The sequence below is a fragment of the Hylobates moloch genome, unplaced genomic scaffold (genome assembly GCF_009828535.3).
Source record: "Hylobates moloch isolate HMO894 unplaced genomic scaffold, HMol_V3 SCAFFOLD_6, whole genome shotgun sequence".
Classification (NCBI taxonomy): Eukaryota; Metazoa; Chordata; class Mammalia; order Primates; family Hylobatidae; genus Hylobates; species Hylobates moloch.
The window spans coordinates 126430730-126449902 of NW_026652281.1; the positions used below are offsets into that span (position 1 = coordinate 126430730).

Below are 19173 nucleotides of genomic sequence, written 5' to 3' on the forward strand. Positions count from 1 at the left end.
CTTAACACTCTGAACATGTTCCTTCATTCCATCTTTGCAATAACCAAGTAAAGTGGGCATTCTTAGCCCCATTTCACAGCCAAGAAGACTGAAGTTTAAGTGGTAGATAAACCAGTGAACAAGACAGACAAGGTCCTGGTTTTCAAGGAACTTCCAAGCCAGTGAAAGGAGACAGATAATACATAAGTGCCCTGTTAATGTAAGAAGATAATTCCAGAAAGTGATACATCTACAAATATATACGCATATATATAGAAAGGGACAGAGACTGGGAGTAGGGTTGGAGCAATATACATAGTGGTCAGAGAGGGCCTCTCCTAGCAGTGACCCAAATGATGGGAAAGGAACATCATGAGAAGATCTAGAGCAGAAGCTTTCCAGCAAGAGGGGAGAGCAGGTGCAAAAGCTCTCAAGCATGCCTGATGGCCAGGTGGAGGCCAGAGCAGCTGGAGCAAAGAGGGAGAGCAAGCGTGGAAACCATGAAGGGGGAAGAGGCAGGCAACGCCTGATCATTTGTGAGCTGAAATTGCATATCATATTAGAATACATTTAAAGGACAGCTGTTTATTAGCTTCATATCAACACTGCTTTGGGAATCGGCAACATTTTGTCTAGGATCACACCAGCATGGACTTTTAAAATGCATGGCTTGGCCAGGCACAGTGGCTCACACCTATAATCCTAGCACTTTGGGTGGCCAAGGTGGGAGGATCGCTTGAACCCAGGAGTTCGAGATCAGCCTGGGCAACATGGCAAAACCCTGTGTCTACAAAAACTACAAAAAAATTAGCCGGATGTGGTGGTGTATGCCTATAGTCCCAGCTACTCCATAGGCTGAGGTGGGAGGATCACTTGAGCCCAGTGGGAGGGGTGAGGCTACAGTAAGCCCTGATCATGCCACTGCACTCCAGCCTAGACGACACTAAGTGAGACCCTGTCTCAAAAAAAAGCATGGCTGTATGTCTAGGCTGGAGCTGCATCCTCAGGTTGGAATTGACTTTCAGAGTCTGAGAGGGAAGAGTCTTTATTCTTTCCTACAGTTAGTCAGTCATTAAACAAATATTTGTTGAAGACCTACCATATGCCAGTCTTGTCCTAATTTCTGGTTACATAACAGGGAACTCAAAAAAGTCCCTGGTCTCATAGAGTTGGGAAGACAAGACTTTAAATACCACACATAAATAAAGAATGTGATGCCAGAGAAGATGAACCTCCCAAAGGGGCTTAAGCACAGTGACAGCAAAAACCCTTTCGAGAAGGTGACACATAAGCAGAGACCTGAATGGAGTGTGAGGGAGAGACCCATGCAGGGGGCTGAGGGAAGGACGATCCAGGCAGAGAGAAAAGCAAGTGTCAAGTCCCTGAAGTGGGAAAAAGCTTGGCATGTTTGAGGAACATCAAGAAGATCCAGGTGATTCCAGTGAAGGGAACAAAGAGTGAGCATTAGGAGATGCGATCAGAGAAGTAACCAGTGAGGGGCCAGATCATCTAGACCAGCAGTCAGCAAACTTTTTCTGTAAAGGGCCAGAGAGTAAATAGTTTAGGCTTTCTGAACTATATGATCTGTTCCACAGCCCTCAACTCTGCCATTGTCACATGAAAATAGCCATGGACAATATGTAAATGATGATGAAAATGGCTGTGTCCCAATAAAACTTTTTTTTTTTTTTTTTTGAGATGGAGTCTCGCTCTGTCACCCAGGCTGGAGTCCAGTGGCCCGATCTCGGCTCACTGCAACCTCCGCCTCCTGGGTTCAAGCAATTCTCCTGCCTCACCCTCCTGTGTAGCTGGGATTACAGGTGCACACCACCACGCCTGGCTCATTTTTTTGTATTTTTATAAAGACGGGGGTTTCACCATGTTGGTCAGGTTGATCTCGAACTCCTGACCTCGTGATCCGCCCACCTTGGCCTCCCAAAGTGCTGGGATTTCAGGTATGAGCCACTGCACCTAGCCCAATAAAACTTATTTACAAGCACTGAAATTTGAATTTCATATCATTTTTATGTGTCATGAGATAGTCATCTGCTTTTGATTTTTTTTCACACATTTAGAAATAAGAAAATCATTCTTAGCTGATGGATTATATGAGAACGGGCAACAGGCCAGACTTGGCCCACAGACTGTCCTTTACCAGCCTTTTATCTAAAGCCTTTCAGGCCACCTCCCCATGGATCTTGTGCTAACATAATGGATCTTGTTGTGACATGATGGAAGGTTTTGAGCAAAGGGTTTTGGATATGAATTACATTTTTTTAAAGACCATTCAGGCAACTATGTTGAGAATGGATGAAGGGACAAGAGAGACCAACATGGAGAAGTGACTTACTCAGGGCCACAGAAAGAGAGAGGGGGCTAGAACCCAACGCAACCTGGCCGATGGAGATCTTCATCTAACTAGGTGCCATGAAATGTCTTTATCCATGTCACACTGGACTATTCAACAAATTGATTTGTCTTGTCTTTCTGTGCTTCAGGAATGGGAAATGAAGAAGACCTAGGAAGAGGATGAGGATTTCATTCCAAAGGAAATACCAGCTTGTCCACCTGAGGAAGAAATGCTTTTTTCACAAGGAGACACCAAGAGAAGACTAGGAAGTAGCCCTCGTTCTCCAGGGCACCCAAAATACCAGCCTTTATTGTCTGCATGATTTTAGGGGATACGGGGAGGGAAGAAGTAGAAGGGAAGAGGGAAATGGAGAGCATCCTTAGTGACTTTACAAAGGGTGGAAATGAGGATGGAGGGATACAGAAGTCTGCACAGCTGTAAAGGTTTTATAGATGTCTTTGCCTTCCCTTCTGAAGAAGAAGGGAAGAAGAAATGAAAGCACATGTGAATAACCCCCTTCCATCCCATTCGCAGCATTGCACTCCCAGTCCTTAAGGCAAAGGGAGGCAGTGCTGAAGCATTGGTGGTGCAGTGTAAAGAGACAAGACCTGATCATCTGATCACACTTGTGCCAACTTGATTCATATTGGGCATTACTGACAACCCCTGGGCAAGGCAAATAGGTTGAACAATCAATAACATTATCCCTGCCTGCATACATGTGAACAAAAGCTATAGAGGACATGCAAATTCTACAGTCATTCCTCATATGCTTTAGACAGAGTGCAGCTACTGGAATATTCCAGATTTGAGTGTTTTAAAATCAGAGCTCTGAATACACAAAAGGAAAGAGAAATGGAGCAGCTGACATGTTTTAAGCTCACAGTGATATTCAGTGACAGAAGCACAGAGCTGTAATGTCCACAGGCTGTTGTAGGATAGGGTCTTTCAGTAAATCAAGTCCCTTACCTATGTTCTGTGACACTGAGGCTCTTGGAGCTATGGGTTAGAAATCCAGGAGGCAATATGTCTTTATTCTAATGAAGTCCTCATCTTGCACTCAGAAGCCCACTAGTCTGCCCTTCTATATATTAAGTAAAACCAAGAGAAATTAAGAGGATGATGGCTTCTTTCTGTCACATGGGTGCTAAACCTTTTACAAACACTTGACACTTTTATAGAGGGACCAAGGACCTCAAGTCCTGGGCAGTCTCCTTACTGTGCTACTCACTACTGTCTCAACACTGTAGGTACTTTATGGGTCTGTCTTTAACACATTTCCTTCCAATAAAGATAAATCCACTTAACTCTTAAGGGCCAGTGCTTAGCTCAAGAGGAAAGAAGGAAAATCCCAGAATAACCGTGGCCACTTTGCTCTAGGGGTTACATATTTTAACCCACCTAAGGTTTTACAGACTTTAGCCTCACTCAAACTTTATCACCCTGTGAGGTAGCTGGAGACCACAACAGGAAAAATAACCTGATCACATCCTGTGAGGTAGCTGGAGACCACAGCAGGAAAAATCACCCACTGATTAGTGGCAGAGCATAGGACTTAGGGGTTATAAGCCCAGATCCAGATAGGGCTGGGTTTGAGCCTTGCCTCTAATGACCAGCTGGGTGACCTTGGAAAAGTCACTTGACCACTCTGATTCTTGTTTTCCTTATCTGTGAAATGGGACTAACAATTGTTACTTTTCTCCCAAGATTGTTGGGAAGATTTAATAAGATAATATATAGTAGGCATCTTGCATAGTGTCTGAGAAATAGGAAATGCTCAGTCAATAGTGGCTCTCACTAGCCAGGCATGGTGGTACTTGCCTATAGTCCCAGCTACTCAGGAGGCTGAGGCAGGAGGACCACTTGAGCCCAGGAGTTTGAGACTGTAGTGCACTATGATCACGCCTGTGAATTGCCACTGCACTCCAGCCTAAGCAAATAGCAAGACCCCATCTATAAAAAAAAAAAAAAAATGGCTATTATTAGCTATATGAGAAATGTCTGACTCACAAGCCTGTGTTCATTCCACTGAAGAGGAAATTACTTTTCAGTGTTCTTTTTTAAAACGTGGATCCTGGAATGTCACCTAACTCTCCAACTATGTCTTCAGTGTCTGTCATACTCTTTCTTATGCAGTTATTTTGGGGTTAAGTGTCTTTTCTCACCAACAGATCTTGAACTCTGAGAGGAGTGGCTGGGGTTAATTAATAATTAACATTTATCAAGCACTCACCATGTGTCAGGCACTGTGTCAGCCATGGCCAGCTTCACAGGCATGCAACCTGTGCAGTCACACAGGGCCCCATGCTTAGAAGGGCCCTGTTCTTGGTTTAATGCTCTACTATTGCCTTCTTAATATTTGAACAAGGAGTTCTGCTTTTCCTTTTGCCCTTTAAATTAGATAGCCAGTCCTGGTGCTAACTAACCACTTTTCCAGGTATTATCCCTTTAGTTTTCACTGAAACCCTGAGATAAGTTATATTGCCCTAGTTTTCACAGTTCAGGAAATGGAAGCTCACAGAGGTCAGGTAACTTGCCCAAGCTCACATAGTTCTTATATTTACATGCTGGTGGAGCCAGCATGTGAATATAAGAAGTCTTGACCCTAGAGCCTTATTCTTAATTTTAAAGCTCTATGTCATCCATATATCTCCCTCCCCTTGTACTGCAACATTCAGAAGCACACTACCACTTAATAAATAGATGAATGAATGCATGGATGCAAGCAGCAACCTGGTGAACGTTAGGCAGCTAAGAGAAATGTAAGCAAAATGGCTAAGGCACAGATGCCACTTGTTCTTGGTTGTTAAAATGCCTTGTTTAGGCCAGGTACAGTGGCTCATGCCTGTAATCCCAGCACTTTGGGAGGCCGAAGTGGGTGGATCACTTGAGGTCAAGAGTTCAAGACCAGCCTGGCCAACATGGCAAAACCCCATCTCTACCAAAAATATAAAAGTTAGCTGGGCACGGTGGCACGTGCCTGTAGTCCCAGCTACTCAGGAGGCTGAGGGAGGAGAATCACTTGAACCCGGGAGGCGGAGGTTGCAGTGAGCTGAGATTGCACCACTGCACTCCAGCCTGGGCAATAGCAAGACTCCATCTCAAAAAAAAAAAAAAAAAAAAAGCCTTATTTGGTTGTGTTTTTTCAAAGTGTAAGCCACAGGTCTAAGCCCAACCCTGCCAAGTGTTCAGTCTGTCAGAATTCTACTGTCACTGTTCCCTTATTGGGGGATCTTGCACAGGTTTACCAACCTTTCTGAGCGTCAATTTTCTCATATGTAAAAGAGAATCATAATACCTCCCTAAACCATGTCACCCTTTTCATAAGGCCAAAAAGAAAATATAAGTTATTGGTCATGACACATTTGAGTTGGACCTTGGATTAGATAAAAAGATGAAAATACTCCAGCTCTGTCCTCATGGAACTCAGAGACAAGCAGGAAAGAGAATCTGACCCAAATAACTACAGTACAAATAACCCATGTTATGACAAGATTCAGAGTGCTCAAAGAACACTTCCCATTCCCTTAAAAAAAAATGTAGGGGCTATCCAGTAACTAAGCTGGCAACTTCAAGTGCCCTGGACCCCAATCGCCAATCCATCCTCTCAGTCTGTCAACTTTCCATCCTAAATCTCTAAAATTCATCCATATCTTCCTATCTTCACTGACACTATCCAACTTAATTAAGTCATTCAACAAATACTTGAGTACCTACTATACTAGATGTCAGAAATCAGTGGTGAACAAGACAGACACCTCATGAAGCTCACATTCTAGTTGGAGGAACAAACCTTAACAAGGAAGCAAAAGAAATAAAATACTAAGAAACTAAAAGGGTGCTGGACACAATTACTTTACAGTGGTTAGGAAGGTCTCTCTCTGTTCTTCCAGGACAGAACATAGCCCCATCTTGCCTGGGCTACTGCAACATATTGCCTTCCCTACCTCTTTTCTTACACCTTGCAATCTGCTTCACACAGCAGTCAAAGTGACTCTTTAAACATGTAAAGCCTTTGTCACGTGTTCCCTGTCAATCTAAAATAATTTAAAAGGTCAGAATCTAGTTTAAAGAGAGTTTATTTAAGCACAAAGGTTGAGGATGGCCTGCCCAGGAAGCACAGAATGGAAAAATATGTCTGTCTTACAAAGGATGGAAGTCAGTGTTCCAAAGTGTAGAAGTTTGGGTTCAGTGAGGTTTAACAGAATTTCAACATCTTTCTATGCAAGGCTTAATGCATAGTTACAATGATCTGAGTAGTTAAGGTGGTCTTTTTCCTTCAAGAAAGGTATATTTAACATCACACCCTGCAGATGTAACTGTCATGGGGTCAGTTCAGTTCAGGGCACTATCTGGTCTGAGTTAGGTACAGGACAATAAAGGAGGCTGTCTATTACAAACATCAGTAATTGAGAGGGGAGAAATCTGGTCTCTGCCCTTTCCTAGTCATTACAGAACAAGAACAATGAGGAAGAGAGTTAAGCTATAATTCTAAGAAGCAGAACTACAAAACATGCTACATGGACTCAGACCACAGCCACATCTCTCTCAAAGCTTAAAGTATTTGGGAGGTTCCAACAGCTTTTAGGTTTTATTTATTTTCACATTCCATTGCAATCAGAATCAGACTAAATTGCATTCAGCAAAAAAGTTTTTTGAAGCCAAGGGCGGTTGCTCATGCATGTAATCCCAGCACTTTGGAAGGCTGAGGAAGGCAGATCACCTGAAGTCAGGAGTTCAAGCCCAGCCTAACCAACATGGTGAAACCCCGTCTCTACTAAAAATAAAAAATTAGCCGGGCGTAGTGGGCGCCTGTAATCCCAGCTACTGAAGAGGCTGAGGCAGGAGAATCACTTGAACCTGGGAGGCAGAGGTTGCAGTGAGCCGAGATCGTGCCACTGCACTCCAGCCTGGGTGACAGAGTGAGACTCCATCTCAAAAAAAAATAATTTTGTGGCCGGGCGCGGTGGCTCGCGCTTGTAATCCCAGCACTTTGGGAGGCCGAGGCGGGCGGATCACGAGGTCAGGAGATCGAGACCACGGTGAAACCCCGTCTCTACTAAAAATACAAAAAATTAGCCGGGCGTGGTGGCGGGCGCCTGTAGTCCCAGCTACTCGGAGAGGCTGAGGCAGGAGAATGGCATGAACCCGGGAGGCGGAGCTTGCAGTGAGCCGAGATTGCGCCACTGCACTCCAGCCTGGGTGACAGAGCAAGACTCCGTCTCAAAAAAAAAAAAAAAAATTTTGAACACCTACATTAGGGCACTGCTCAATGGGAATGAATAGACAATATCTCGGCCTTAAAAGAGCTTATATTTTAGTGAGAGGAAATGAGAAAATACACATCATTTAAAAAACAATTAAGTCGATAAGAAGGGCATTAGAGAAAAAGACTGGGAGGAGTGATGGGCAATGGTTCAGGCTGCAATGTTTTAAACCGCTCACGTGATCTAGCCCTGCCTAACCACTAGTCCTGTTGCCCTCCCGCCTCTGTATATTTCAGTCCCTTACATGCAATACTCTTCTCTCTTTATTAGGCTTCTGCAGATGTTTCCCTCTGCCTGAACCCTTTCTTCAGCTCAGCTCAAATATCCCCTTCCTCTGGGAAAACTTCCCACACGGCTAGATTTCTATTCTAGGCTTCCGCAACACCTGCCCCTCACCTTTAAACACCGCTCATATTGTGACTTTACATCCCGCTTGTATCTGTTTATCGCTCATAACATCAAGTAAGCTCCATGCGGGCACAGCTATGATCTGCTTTGTTTGCCGCCGACCCTGCGCCCAGCACGGAGACTCTGTAGTTACTACTAGGACCTCGCCTACCCGCGGAACACACTGAGAGCCGGAAGTGTTGCGTTCGCTCCGGACAACCGGATGGGGAACTGCGCGGCCCACACGGCAACCGGAAGCATAGCGTTCCTGTCCGGACGTCCTGAGAGGGAAACGCCCGCAAAGGCTGGTTTTTAAGCGGGAGCATCTCTTCACTCGCAGCAAGTGCGCGTGCGCTGCCTCTCTCAGCCCAAATCGGGAACATGGCCGTACGGTCGCTGTGGGCGGGCCGGCTGCGGGTGCAGCGCCTACTGGCCTGGAGTGCCGCGTGGGAGAGCAAGTAAGCATTGCAGGCGGGGGGTCGGGAGCGTGAGGACTCTGCGGGGCTAGCGAGCCAGCCGGTGTGGTTCTGGGCTGGAAGGCGAGAGCTATCTGAGCGTAGGCGAGGGGACCAAACTTCCCGGCCTCTACAACCATGCACTCACGGCCCCATTTTACAGACGGGGAAACTGAGGCCACCAGCCGTGCCTCTTTCTTAGGCCAGGAAGGTAGGGATATCCGAGGTCATGCATGGCCTGGAAGGTGAGAAGTCTCTTAAGCCCCCAAGGGAGGGATGTACCTCTCTCCCGGCCTCTTCTCCCAGCCTGTGGTACCTGTGGGTAAACTTGGGTTCTCTCCCCTCACTCCGTGTGACCTTAGGCCAGTCCTTTCTCCGTTATCCGGGCACTGTTGTACCTGTCAGTAAAAGGAGGCCGCTGAACTTGTTTCTCCAAACGGGCATTGCATCAGCCTTCGGAAGACAAGTTCCATCGGCAGCTTTTATTGGTCGCTTACGAGGCCGACTGCAGAATTTTGGGTGGTTCTTTTTATTATTCCCCATTTAGTAGTTAAGGACACTGAGGTTTAGAAAAGTTCAGTAACTTCCAAACTTAAATATTTGGGAAGTGGCGGAACCCGGGCTGGAAACCAGTCAGGGCGTTAGAATCGGCGCTCTTAAATGAGCGATGTTAATTAATTTTCTCGGAGACTATTGCCCCTACACTGTTTCTTCCTGGGATAGAGAATAAAAATAGTTGAGTACGAGGTAGGGTTAGACCTCTGAATAGAAAGTAAGCTACGGGAGAATCTGGTAAATATGCTTAACTACATATGTCACCCTTTTTATCTTAACACACCTGACCCAACATCCTACCCTAGCACCTAAATGAGAGATTGCATTCAGGGTTTCGGGACTTGGTTTTGCTTACTGTTCTCAAGTCTTTTTGGCAGCTTGTTGGTGATGTAAGGAAATGACCAGAAGAAAAATGGTTCCTTCTGATAAGCTGTCTCCCTACTCCAGTTCTGAAGCAGTAGGAATTGAGATCGGCCACAACTCCCCACCCCTATTTCTTGGTCTAAGCTTTGGCCATTTTCCCTTTGAACTGGCCCTGAGAATTTTTTTTTTTTTTTGAGACGGAGTCTCGCTCTGTCGCCCAGGCTGGAGTGCAGTGGCGCAATCTCAGCTCACTGCAAGCTCCGCCTCCCGGGTTCACGCCATTCTCCTGCCTCAGCCTCCTGAGTAGCTGGGACTACAGGCGCCCGCCACCACGCCCGGCTAATTTTTTGTATTTTTAGTAGAGACGGGGTTTCACCGTGGTCTCGATCTCCTGACCTCGTGATCCGCCCACCTCGGCCTCCCAAAGTGCTGGGATTACAGGCGTGAGCCACCGCACCCGGCCCCTGAGAATATTTTGACCTGCTTTTTCAACTGGATAAGTGTGGTTTTTTTAGGGAGAAGATGTTTCACCGTGTGTAATTAGCCCCAGATCTATGGTGACCATATTTTCTGACCCCAAAATGTGGAACTGTCTATAAAATCACACACCAGATTATAATAATTGAATTTAAGATCAGCTTGGAAAGTAGGAGAGATAAAAGTCCTCTTGCTTACACCTTTAAACTAGCTATTTGCTCTGCCCAGGATGCTCTTCCCTTTTTTAAAGCTGACTCTTACCCTCTTTAAGCCTTTGCTCAGCTGTCTCCTTGAGGACCACTCTACAGTATATGCCAGTCCATATAAATTGTTTTAAAGAACTCGTGTACTCACAGATTGATTTTCAGGATAATTTTACTTAAAGTCAAATTACAAAGATCCAGGAGTTGCAATGGAAACTTCCTTGAACTGGGGGTCAGGACTGCCACGGCCCAAGATTTGCTGTAAACTAGCCCCTAGTCTAAATTTATTTCTGTGTAAACTGAACTAAATGTCAAAACAGTGTAGCTGTACAAAATTCTAGATTACATAACTAGTTGAATGCAAAGATCTATTTTCACCTGTGTCTATAGTTCACCGGCAGTAACATATAGTATAAGTATTTCATTGACTTGATCTTATATATAGGTGGGAATTTCTTTCTCAGCACAGGTCTCCTAAAAGCCTTACAGCTTGTGGTGAGGAAGGCTTAGAATTCTAAGCCTTAAGGTCCCTTTACTGGACTTAATTTCCCTCATCTGTAAGTTAGAAGGTTGAACCAGAACTACATGACTTTTTGAATACCCACTTCTGATAATGCTTCTCTGGTTCTGGGTACTAGCATTTGGTTTCCTTATGCTGACTTTTGTATACCCAGTTCTGGCTATTTCTGCTGCCTGGTTCTTAGTGTCCTGACCCAGTGGAATACCAACTATGTGATCTTGAGCAGGCCATTATGCCTTAAGCCTCTCAGCATCAGTTTTCTCATCTGTAAAATAGGGCTAATGATAGGACTTATCTCACATATTGTTGTGAGAGGAAAAGATGACTCAAGTAAAACAGTGTCTGGTACATGGTAAGGACTTCGTAAGTGTTCATTTGTTACTATAACTGAAAACACTTTCTCCAGAGATTCCATCTGGGAAGATCTCTGGTCTCTAAACTTGGTTGTAATTTTGGCTTATGATGGCATTTCTTCATTATGCGTCACCTCCTTCCTGTTTTAGGGGATGGCCGCTTCCATTCAGCACTGCCACCCAGAGAACTGCTGGTGAAGACTGCCGTTCTGAGGACCCTCCTGATGAGCTTGGGCCCCCTCTTGCTGAACAAGCCTTAAGGGTAAAAGCTGTTAAACTGGAGAAAGAAGTCCAGGATTTAACAGTGAGTCGATTTTATATTTCTTCTTCATATCCTCTCTCTAGTTTAAATATCCACATAAAGCTTTTTATGTCAATTTTTAAAATGAAGTTTTCTTTAATTGGCTCTTTATCTGCTACCCCTCATCCCTCCTCCACTCCTTGCTAGGTATACTGGGCAGAAAAGAACTGTAGTAGTTCAAAAACACTACTGGCTAAAGATAGACATCTCTTTTCGGTTTCCTGTTATGTCACAGCACTTAGATATCTGATGTTTCAGCAGATTAAAGGAGGTGTACAGTGCCTGGAATATAGTAGACAATAAATATTTGTTGAATGAGTGAGGTCACTGACCATTGTTCTTTGCTGATGAGACCACGTCTGGCATACTGGACCCAGTCCTGGGTTGATAGACACACTTAGAGGGAGATAGATCAACTAGAGGAATTCCAAAGCAAAACCACCTAGATAGAATGGTAAGGAGGCTGGAAAGCATGCTTTATGACAGCAATTGAAAGAACCAAGAATTGTCTTAAGAATGAGAGAGAAAAGGACTGAAGAGGGTAAAATAACTGCCTCCAAATAGATGACATACTTTTTTTAAATGAGACGTAGTTTCGCTCTTCTTGCCCAGGCTGGAGTACAATGGCATGATCTCAGCTCACTGCAACCTCTGCCTCCCGGGTTCAAGTGCTTCTTCTGCCTCAGCCTCCTGAATAGCTGGGATTACAGGTGCCTGACACCATGCCAGGCTGATTTTTGTATTTTTAGTAGAGACAGGGTTTTACCATGTTGGCCAGGCTGGTCTCAAACTCCTGACCTCAGGTGATTCGCCCATCTCAGCCTCCCAAAGTGCTGGGATTACAGGCGTGAACCACCGCGCCCTGCCTAGATGACATACTTTTAAAACTTATTCTCAGTTATCCTTAAGTTCAAGTCAATGAAAGGAAGTTGGAGGTTGGCAGTGTTGGCTGAATGTGAAAAAGAAAGCTTTTTCTCAAGATAATGAACTTGAAACTGTTAGGAGTTTGAACTGTCAGGCTAGATGACTACCTAGCAGTGCTGCTAAAGAGTGGGTTTCTGCATTGACGGGGGATTTGGAGCAGCCGATCTAAGATTTCTGTAACTCCTAGTTTGTTTTATAAAAACCTATCAAAAGGGTGAAATTTGTAAAGTAAGCAAAAACATTCTCTTCCACCAATAAGTATTTGTTTTCTCATCCTTTTGATTTTGCTTTTGATATTCAGGTGAGATACCAGAGAGCTGTAGCTGATTGTGAAAACATAAGGAGGCGAACCCAGAGATGTGTGGAAGACGCCAAGATATTTGGTGAGAGATTTATTTACAATAAAAATGTCTTTGGCTGGGCACAGTGGCTTATGCCTGTAATCCCAGCACTTTGAGAGTCTAAGGCTGTTAGATCAGGATTCAAGACCAGTCTGGCCAACATGACACCTCGCCTCTACTGAAAATACAAACTAGCTAGGCATGGTGGTGGGCGCCTGTAATCCCAGCTACTCTGGAGGCTGAGGCACGAGGATCACTTGAACCCAGGAGGCAGAGGTTGCAGTAAGCCAGGATCGTGCCCCTACACTCCAGCCTGGTCAACAGAATGAGAAGTCTCAAAAAAAAAAAATGAAAAAAATGTCTTTGACTTCAAGGTCAAAGACCTAGCCTGTTTTGACACAAGGCGGTAAGCCTGTCCCTGGATTAAAGTCAGATTAACAAAGTCCTTGCCTCTCACCAGCCCCCACTGGAGCTTTGGTATTGTGTCATAGACCTGTCTAATGATGACTTTCTTGTCCTCATTTCCGTAAGAAAAATCAAGTTTTAGAATTGAACGTAATGGGATTTCTCAACAACTGAATTTACTTTTGTCTTGTAACAGTTCATATGACTCTTAAAAAATCAGACAAGTTTTGTGGTCCATCTCTAGCAACTTCATAGCCAACTTACCTCATCTATGGCTGTATCTTACTTTCATGTTCCTATTTAGCCAGTCCTCAAGAATAAACCATTCATGACACCACTTAGCATAGTGTTGTTGACTTTTTTTCATTGTTACTGCCCTTCTCGTGAAATATTAATGTCTTGTCCCTGTTGAGAATGTATGCCTTAGCACAACTGGGACAGGCAGGAATTTTCAAAATGTACATAATGCTACAAGCAAATAGCAACAAAAATTCATGATACATAAAAATAGTTGTTTTTAAAGAACAGGTTTAAGCCTGTTGTGTATAGTCTTACCTAGTTCTTGGGTTCTGTCTTTTCCATTTCCTAGTCAGGTTCCTAGTCATATATGCCTTCTGAGAGAGACACTGACTTGTCAGTTGGGTTGGGGTGGTAATCAGTGATGATCTCTGAGTCCTGTGTGGCAACCTTTCCACTTGGTGGACTACTCAGCATACTAGCCGTCTATCTAGGCCTTACCAAACGCTATGCCCAAGGGCAGAGTGATTTCCTCACAAACAATAAAAATACCTGGCTTCTCTGCAGGAATCCAGAGTTTCTGTAAGGACTTGGTGGAGGTAGCTGACATTTTGGAAAAGACTACAGAGTGCATTTCTGAAGAATCGGAGCCTGAGGACCAAAAGCTCACTCTGGAGAAGGTCTTCCGAGGGTTGTTGCTTTTAGAAGCAAAGCTGAAAAGTGTGTTTGCCAAGCATGGCCTGGAGAAGCTGACACCCATTGGTGACAAATATGACCCCCATGAGCATGAACTCATCTGTCATGTGCCAGCTGGTGTTGGGGTGCAGCCTGGCACCGTGGCATTAGTAAGACAAGATGGCTACAAACTTCATGGCCGCACCATTAGGCTTGCCCGAGTGGAAGTGGCAGTGGAGTCTCAGAGAAGACTGTGAAGAGGCCATCAGGAACTGGATGTTCTCCCAGAGCGCAGTCACCTATGTTTCTTTTATTTATTAAACTAGGTTTGTATTGTACATGAGGTACTTCATGTGATATGTTTTGGATTTAGTCATATTGGCTTTATTTCTAAGATGTTCTATTGATTTAATGTGACCTGTTTGGTCTCATCAGAAGTCTTACCATTGGGCATTTGAACAGTGTGACAGGTGTTCCAATGGCTTTTATCAAAACATGTTAGGAAAATTGGTACTGTGATAAATTTGAATCCAAAATCCTTTTAACTGTGTGTTTTCAACTACATGTTTCTTCCTAGCGGTCCCTATAACAGGAATTGTGTAGTATCTTGTATTTTGTGGAAAAAGGAGATGGTAGGAATTGGTTCAACATTTGGGTACTTAGAGGATAAAGCTTCATGGTTGTATAAATTTAGATCATTTGGATTGATTTTTATACACATAGATTTTCAGGACTTTACCTTTTGTTTTTTTCCTTTTAGCCATCTTTTGTTCTTGTAATCTCAACTAGATAGGCTTTATGCTCACATCATTGTCCCATACCCACCCCTTTCTATTTGTAGGGGCTAAAGGTCTAGATGAGACTTGGAAGGCAAGGAGCATCGAAATTTAAGATGCCCAGGACTCTTTCAAGCAAGAATGGCCAAAAAGCCTTGTGCTGTCTTTGCTCTTCAAATTATTTTCAACCTCCCTGTCATATAATCATTTCAGGCAAACTGAGGCAGCACTAACAGCTAATGACCCAGATGGCTCTATTTGGGTAATTTACCTACAACTTATTCCACCAGCCTTTACTCCTCTGCCCCTTTGTCAATTTTACCTTATAATCCTTTATTAAATGATAGGAGGTGGTGATCAGGACAAAAGTGTTAGGTTCCCATGATTTCTCATTTCATTTATTAATAGTTATGCTGAATTTTTTCTTAAGTTTCCTCCGGCTCTATTTATGTTATTTTTTGTGATAAGAACACTTAACATAAGTGTTCTCTCCTCTTAGCAGTTTTTTTTTTCCTGTGTTGCCCAGGCTGACCTCCAACTCCTGGGCCCAAGCAATCCTGCCTCAGCCTGCCAGGTAGCTAGGACTACAGGCGTTCACCACTGCGCCCGCAAAGTTTTTTTGTTTTGTTTTGTTTTTTTAAGTTGGTACTCAGAAATCACTACCTCTATTATATTGACAAGCTTTATCTCCTATTCTTTGTATCTGTTAAGTCACATTTGTGTAAACATTGAGCTCACCTTTTATATATTAACCTCTAGAATTAATGGGCCTGTGTGGTTTTTTTCTAGTCTTATAGCTGGTGTTCTGTAAAAGATTTGTCCAATAAACGACTTAATGAATGATACATCAGTCAGATTTTAGGAAGGCAGTCAATTATGGATATTTTAATGTTGGAAGAGGCCTTAATGATCGAATCTCACCCTTTCTGCTTCTGAAGTATGAAAATCTAGTCTTTTTAGGACTGGACACAAGGAAAATAATCTCTAAACTATTGACTGAATTCCAGTGAGAATATGAATGAAGAACAACTAGGTATTAATGTCAATCATTTAAGATTAATGGGCATGCAATTAAGTCTCCAGCAGACAATCAGATGTTGTTGGATGTCTAGATTATATAAGTTTAGGTTGAAGTTATAAAATAAAATAAATCCATTTTCCACTGAAACTCTATGACATTCAGTGGAGTGGTGGAAAGTTATCCTCTTATACATTATAGATAATTCTAAGACAGCACACAAACTTACCAATAAAGCCATCTCCTTGTGGGCCCTACCATCTTCATCAGATTTAGACCCTTAAAAAACAAGTAAATATGCACTTTTAAAATGCAATCAAAAGACTGGTGGTTAAGCTTGTAAAACCAGAACATCTTTTGGCATTCCGCTAAGTGTATATTGTAAATTTAATGAACAATCAAGGTTCACAATAGGAAGTTGTCTTTTTTTGCCTTCCTTTCTATGAGATTGACAGATGGTGACAATAAGAAAATGAGCCGATTATAATTACTCTCCGTGTGTTTTTTTATTGCTAGCTATCATTACCAGTTAGAATTAACATTAATTATAATTAACAATAATTTTAGGTATGAAATGTTATTATTACCTAAAGAGATGTCTCTACCTAACGAGCTCAAGCTCCCACCTCAGCCTACCAAGTAGCCAGGACTACAGGCAAGCGCACCACCATGCCTGGCTAGTTTTTTTTTTTTTTTTTGGTTGGTTGGCTGTTTGTTTTTTACAGGCAGGATCTCACTATATTGCCCAGGCTAGAAGAATTTTCTAATGCTCTATTATACCTCCCGTTTTGGCAAGCAAATTGAGAATAATTTTAGGTTCTTTTGTTATTCAGTAGTTTTGCAGACTTAAAAGTGTAAATTTAGAATTAGAAGATGAAGCTATAGTAGTAAAAATCTCAAGTTGAAGGGCTTTGGGGAGCCAAAGCAGCATATTAGAGCATAGGCTTGAACTTAAATCCCAGCTCAGTCACCTGCATGACTTTAGGCACCAGTGATTTCACCCTTCTGAGCCTGTTTCTTTATTCGTAAAATGATTATAATAATTCTTTCACAGCATTGTGAGGATTAAGTGAAATGTGTTAAATGCCTACTACAGTAGGCGCTCAGATATTTATTTTTATTTTTTTATTATGCACATTGTTTTTCCTACCTTTTTATGGCTGTCTAAAGTCTAGGGAAAAGGGAAGACTGGTTAATGATGAGTAGAAAAAACTTGTAAGCTAATCATTTACTGACTTATTTTCCTTCCATTTTCTGGTTTTTTTTTAAATTAGCCACACCACAAGAAACCCACATTTTTAGATGGAAAGAGCAAGAAAATCGTGTCAGCGCTCTTTGTTATTTTCATCTTAATGGTATAGTGAAAAGACATTGGCTTGAGATGATACTAAGGAAGCTTTGGCTCACTCTCACTTGAAGAGGGGATCTTGGTGTTTTAATACTTGGATTGTACAAATGTTTTACTGACTTTTCTTACTGCTGTAAAGGAATCAGGCAGTTGGGTATTGATATGTTATTTGGTGCTCTCATTCATGGCAAAGGAGTTGATAAATAAAAGTTCTTAAAACACTAAAGCAAAATCAAATGAGCAAAACTAAGGATGAAATGTAATATTCATCAGAACAAGGATCACTGAGAAAAAATATTCAGAAACAACTTTAATAAAACCTGAATTGAAATAACTGCGGCTCAGGTGTTTAGAGTCTTTGTCTGCGTATTCCTATTGTATATGGAACATTATGCTCACTTCATGACTGCTGACCTGCCTCGTTGATGCTCTGGAGAGGTACCTTGAGATCTCACAGCAGCATAGCCAAGTGGATGCAGTGTGGGCTTTCCCCACCCTGCCTCCGTGTTGAAGTCTTGTCTGTTTTATTCCTCCTTGACTTGCCTCTTTCTGATTGCTATGTATTTCTTAGATCTGGAGTCCTATTTCTGCCTTTTTTTTTTTTTTTGAGATGGAGTTTTGCTCTTGTTGCCCAGGCTGGAGTGCGATGGCGCGATCTCAGCTCAGTGCAACCTCCACCTCCCAGGTTCAAGCAATTATCCTGCCTCAGCCTCCCGAGTAGCTGGGATTACAGGCACCTGCCACCATGCCTAATTTTTTGTATTTTTAGTAGAGACAGTTTCACCACGTTGGCCAGGCTGGTCTCAAACTCCTGACCTCAGGCGATCCACCTGCCTCGGCTTCCCAAAGTGCTGGGATCACAGGCCTGAGCCACCGCTCCCAGCCCTATTTCTGCCTTCTTTTCTGGCATTGACTTGTTTTCTTGGGTTCGCCTTTTGGTTCTAGGTGTCTTATTTCCTTTGACTACTGCTGACTATTCTCCTAACCAGATTACAGACACTTGGCCTTGTTCTGACCTTCAGCTTCCCCATGTCCTTCCCACCTTGTGACTGCCTGGCCTTGTCTTTACCTCTGCTTCTCAGCTAGCTTCCATATACCTAGACTCCTGGCTGAATGGCCCTCTGTTGGGCCAGCCTTCCCTGGGGTTTGGTCTTGTGTTTTCATTATCTTTCCAATCCTGTCTGTACACTGTAGCTTCATAAACCATTTGTCCTATATTCCCAGTGCTAGTCAATGAGTATATTCTTATTCCTATCCACTCAGATGTTGTCCATGCTCTCAAGTTCACTGCGGTTTTAAAACATGGCTCCAGAATTTCTTGACACCTTTATTGAGTAGGGCCCATGTCCATTCTTGAGTCCTTGGAGCTTTGTGATTGCTTGACCAATAGGATACAGTGGAAGTGACACTGCCATTTTCTGGACCCAGATCTTAAGAAACTGGTATCCCCACTTCCTGTCTTGGGATGCTCACCCTTGGAAACTTACCATCGTGCCAAGAGCAAGCTGAAGTAGCCTGTGGAATGGAACTGAGGGCCCTGGTTGAGCTTTCAGCTGAGCCAGCACTGTCTTGCCAGCCAGTAAGCCATCTTGAAGGTGGATCCTCCCACACCCAGTGGAGCAGCCCCAAATGATACCACATGGAACAGATGAGCTGATCTCACTGAGTCCTGCCTAAGGTGCAGTGTGAGCAAAATAGATGACTGTTACTTTAAGCCACTAAATTTTTTAATGGTTTGTTACGCAACAGCAGATAAAATGATACAGTCACCCCACTGCATTCCCAGTCTGGCACCTCTGTGCCACAAGAATTGTGCCTACTTCCTTTTCCCTTATCAGCTCTTCCGAACCTCTCTTACAACGTTGATGAGCACACACACTGTCAATGGGCTAGTAGGGTTGGAAGGGCTTTCTAACAGAAGAAAACGGCTCTAGATTTAAGAGTTACAAAGGACTCTAAAATTACAAGCAAAGTATAGTCAAGAAGATGAATTTGAACACTAACATGATTTACCCTACAAAAAAATGACAAGAATCAGAATAAGTTCATAGGAGAACTTGGCACATAGTGGTCAAGGAGTGCTTGTTTTAAAAACTGTTTAAGGGAGTATCTTGAATCTTTGGAAATGAACTTAAAAGGTGTTGCATCCTGACACAAACATTGCCAAAAAAAAAGTTTAAGATTATGACAAACGCATGATTATTCATCTACCAGTTTACTAGTAGTAATCCAGTTTGGC

The 19173-nt window shown here is 43.1% G+C and overlaps 2 protein-coding genes across 4 annotated transcripts in view; both read left to right on the forward strand.

Annotated features, from left to right (window-relative positions):
• AFAP1L1 (actin filament associated protein 1 like 1) overlaps window positions 1-4419 on the forward strand; it is a 70028-nt gene extending 65609 nt beyond the window's left edge. For both annotated transcript variants that reach the window (XM_032158306.2, XM_058440012.1), the window contains exon 19: window positions 2478-4419. In XM_032158306.2, coding sequence (XP_032014197.1) covers window positions 2478-2501 — 24 coding nt within the window. In that variant the 3' untranslated portion in view covers window positions 2502-4419. The remainder of the gene's footprint in view (window positions 1-2477) is intronic.
• A 3851-nt stretch (window positions 4420-8270) lies between these two features.
• Window positions 8271-17268, forward strand: GRPEL2 (GrpE like 2, mitochondrial). Of its 2 annotated transcripts, none has more exons than XM_058440021.1 (5): window positions 8271-8441; window positions 11060-11213; window positions 12436-12517; window positions 13685-14118; window positions 16861-17268. In XM_058440021.1, the coding sequence occupies exons 1-4, from the start codon at window positions 8365-8367 to the stop codon at window positions 14047-14049; spliced, it is 678 nt and encodes a 225-aa protein (XP_058296004.1). In that variant the 5' UTR covers window positions 8271-8364; the 3' UTR covers window positions 14050-14118; window positions 16861-17268. The 2 variants fall into 2 exon arrangements, with proteins under 2 accessions (XP_058296004.1, XP_058296003.1); XM_058440020.1 differs by lacking the exon at window positions 8271-8441 and adding an exon at window positions 8455-8683.
• Window positions 17269-19173: the final 1905 nt, after the last annotated feature.

What these genes read in the sequence shown, in the direction of transcription:
- GRPEL2 (XM_058440020.1), top strand. Translation starts at nt 8,577, where the DNA reads ATGCACTCACGGCCCCATTTTACAGACGGGGAAACTGAGGCCACCAGC. An exon ending in AAGAAGTCCAGGATTTAACA is followed by an intron (nt 11,214 to 12,435) that starts GTGAGTCGATTT and finishes TTTGATATTCAG; the next exon opens with GTGAGATACCAGAGAGCTGT. An exon ending in GGAAGACGCCAAGATATTTG is followed by an intron (nt 12,518 to 13,684) that starts GTGAGAGATTTA and finishes GCTTCTCTGCAG; the next exon opens with GAATCCAGAGTTTCTGTAAG.